The 3,712-nt window shown below is 38.3% G+C and overlaps 1 protein-coding gene across 1 annotated transcript; it reads left to right on the top strand.

The window, feature by feature from the left end:
- On the top strand, nucleotides 1–3,273 carry LOC107467703 (protein MAEA homolog; the record flags this gene model as incomplete). The annotated part of the gene is given in 7 exon segments (XM_016086869.2): nucleotides 1–316; nucleotides 746–940; nucleotides 1,231–1,353; nucleotides 1,752–1,937; nucleotides 2,358–2,491; nucleotides 2,674–2,860; nucleotides 2,958–3,273. Coding segments are annotated over 7 exon segments (1,243 nt in total), but the record flags the coding sequence as incomplete, so codon positions are not given.
- Between the last annotated feature and the right edge of the window lie 439 nt (nucleotides 3,274–3,712).

The following is a 3,712-nucleotide window of genomic DNA, read 5'->3' as shown; positions in this document are numbered from 1 at the left end:
CACCACCGCCACGGCCTCAACCCCCGCAACCGTCAGCCCCGACTCCTCCGCCGCCACCGCCAGAGCCACCCCTACTCCCCCTCCCTCCTCCACCGGTCCCCAACTGACGGAGGCCCTGAAGCTAGAGCACCAGTTCCTGAGGGTCCCTTTTGAGCACTACAAGAAGACCATCCGCGCCAACCACCGCGCCGTCGAGAAGGAGGTGTCCGCCGTCATATCCGGCGTCACGGACGCTGCCTCCGCTGACTTCTCCCCCGATGACGCCGTCAACCACCTCAACTCCCTCGTCTCCCGCCTCCAAGGGCTCAAGAGGAAGGTATAACTCCTAGCCTAATTTTCCAATTCCAATTCTGAATTCGCGTGATTTGAGCAATTTTCTCCGTTTACTCGCTTCTTACGGTTGCGATGTTGGAAATGATTTGAGCTTTGGGTTCTTTCTGTTCAATCTTGATTGCATTGTCAAATGGTATTCAGAATGGAAAAATTAATGCCCAATCCACGTATCTTGAACTGAAGTTCAGTAAATAATTTGATTTGATACATTATGGAACTCACCGACTTTTATTTTATGGGATTACTGTGAGTAGTTGTGATTCTTAGATTCCCTTCTGTTCGATTCGTTTCCTTTCCCAGATTTTTCTCTCAAATGGTTTATATTGCATCCATGTTCAGTGTTGCATAATTGGAAAGTTTTCATAGCCGTTTGTTAAGTTTCTAAAGACAGTCACTTATGGAATATGTTAAGCTGGAGGAAGGAAGTCGAGCTGAGAATTTGCAAGCACAGAAGTGTCGCGCACGTCTCGATCACTTAGAATCTGCTGATGGGGAAAATCTTTCAGAATGGAACAGCACTCGCTTGAAGCGGATTCTCGTTGATTACATGTTGAGGATGTCATATTATGACACTGCGGTGAAACTTGCTGAATGCAGCAACATACAGGTAATCTTGCCATTTTTCAGTTGCAAAGAATATGGTGTGAGCCTGTGAGGAAATAATAATAAGTAACCTGGAAAGAGGAGTTTAATTTTCGCAGAAGTTTAGGCAACTATCCTGTAAGACAGCCAGGTTATCATTTTTGGTTGCTGAATGCTGATGCAGTTCATTTGTAACAAATATGTGGTCATCTGTAAATGCTAGGAACATGCTGTTCCTTCAGGGTCTTTTGCATGTAGAGTACATAATTCAGTTCTAAGTTCTAACGGTAATCTTATTTTGTCTTTGTGCTTCAGGATCTTGTTGATATTGATGTATTCCAAGAAGCAAAAAAGGTTATTGAGGCATTGCAAAATAAAGATGTTGCACCTGCCCTAGCATGGTGTGCCGATAATAAATCAAGGCTGAAGAAATCAAAGGTTTATACTGCTGTTTGAGCTTAATGTTGGCCACAACATACATACAGCTTCAACCTTTAGATTTTTTATTTTTTTGGTTTCTAGGTCTAGGATATATGCTTTTCTTTTTATGACATTGAGAATAGACAATCGTCTAAGCCATACTCTTAGTGTACTAGGTATTCATCAAAATAGAAAATTCATATGTGCAGCTGTGAATGTGTATAAAGTTGGTTTAAGCTGGTTGAGAATTGGAATGTAAAAGAAAAACCCAAACTCGTATTAGGGAAGTTAGGCCCATTATTCTAATGCTACTACGGTTGGTTTCTCATCTGGTGGAAGTTGTCAGTAACAAATGCATGATTAGGTTACTGCAGCACACTTAGTATTGCTAATTTAGTGTGTTTTAATTACAACAGAGCAAATTAGAGTTCCAGTTGAGACTTCAAGAGTTCATAGAATTGGTGAGAGCTGAGAACAATATGCGAGCCATCACATATGCCAGGAAATATCTTGCGCCATGGGGTGCCACCCACATGAAAGAATTGCAGCGAGTCCTTGCAACACTGGCTTTTAAAAGAGATACTGAATGTGCCACATATAAGGTGAGGCTGCTTCGTGATTGAGTCTTTTGAGCATTATTGGTATGGAACATATCTAACTAGTGGGGTTTACAGGAGCAAATTCAACAAAATTTAGTTTACACATGCATTTGCATTTTTTATTTTTCTAAATCGTATGAACCATATCTATATCGATAGTTGTTAGAATCACATGATTCACAATCCAAATTGTGCAATTTAATAAAAACCACCAATCCAGAGCTATTTGTATCAGGTACATTTTTTATTTCATTCATTCTGATTTGTTCTTCAGTGTTTGGGAATTTAAGAAGTCAATCTGAAATGGTTTATCTATATTAGGATTATGAGTTATGACTTATGACTTATGGTCTTACTTATTACATGACTTATATTGGTAGTGTGGTACTTATAGGGTTCACTATTTTGCATAATATTTTACAGGTCTTATTTGAAGCTAAGCAATGGGATTTTCTAGTGGACCAATTCAAGCAGGAGTTCTGCAAGTTATACGGCATGACAATGGAGCCTCTGCTCAATATCTATCTGCAAGCTGGCCTTTCTGCTCTTAAGACTCCGTATCCATTAACAACTCATAAAATCAATTTAGTTGATTGCCTAATTCTTTAACTACTTTATCTTAGTTAGCTTAAACATGCATTTATTCTGTTAAAAATAAAAAATAGAAGATCGAAGTATTTATGCATTGTCACGGACTCACAACTAACTCTATTGAGACATGTCCCTTGACTTTATAAAGATATTGTTACAAGGATGATTGCACGAAAGAGGACCCTCTGTCACAGGAAGCTTTTCGAACAATTGCCATGCCGTTACCATATTCGAAGCAGCATCATTCAAAGCTTGTTTGCTATATAACTAAGGAGCTAATGGACACTGAGAATCCTCCTCAAGTGTTGCCCAATGGATATGTTTATAGCACTAAGGTCCCTGCTATCCTAGATTTTTGGTATAAAAGCTAGCATGTTTGCCTGCTATATTTTTATTTATTGATTTTTTGTTATTTGTTTGCTGTTTTTTCAGGCTCTTGAAGAGATGGCTAAGAAGAATGATGGTAGAATCACTTGCCCAAGGACAGGATCAGAATACAACTATACGGAACTCGTCAAGGCATACATTTCATAATTCTCTCTTTTTAAAAATAAATCTTGTCAATGATTGCAAATGTCAATGCTGCCATTGCCTTCAAGCCACTGTGGCTGTGTAATTGGAAATCTTTCGGAAATTCATGTCATGGGATTTATTAGTCCATATGTTGCGTTGTGTTCCATTCTTAATCATGTACATATGTAAGTAACATGTTTTTTTTACTTTTTTCAAGTGTCACTGAGATTTGACCTTGGACTGTTGCATAGGGGTTTTTTCACTCAACTACCAACCTTTTAAAACTATTTATCAAATAGCTAACCTTTTTAACATATTATTCAATTGTCACGGTAGCAAACTGGTTTCCAACTGAGATTTATCGATTTAAGGGATGGAGAGCAGCTTAGTTGCCATTAGATCAGATTATTTCTTGCTATATATTATGTTTTTTTTAATATATTACATAACTATATATATTTCTTAATTAATATATACGAAATTATTTTTAATATGGAGATCAAGATGGTGTTTTGGTTGAAGATGAATATTTGAAGTGTATTGTAGTATTGTGGATGTATAAAAAAGGTGTTCAACATGCACCTGCGTATTGCTAGGATGATGACACGTGTCCAATACGTACCCTGCATGTTGCCAGGATGTTGCCATGTGTGCGTGTTGACTTTTTATATGTA

This window comes from Arachis duranensis, chromosome 9, assembly GCF_000817695.3.
Source record: "Arachis duranensis cultivar V14167 chromosome 9, aradu.V14167.gnm2.J7QH, whole genome shotgun sequence".
Lineage (NCBI taxonomy): Eukaryota > Viridiplantae > Streptophyta > Magnoliopsida > Fabales > Fabaceae > Arachis > Arachis duranensis.
The sequence above is the reverse complement of the archived record's forward strand: the minus strand, read 5'-3'. Positions and strand labels throughout refer to the sequence as shown.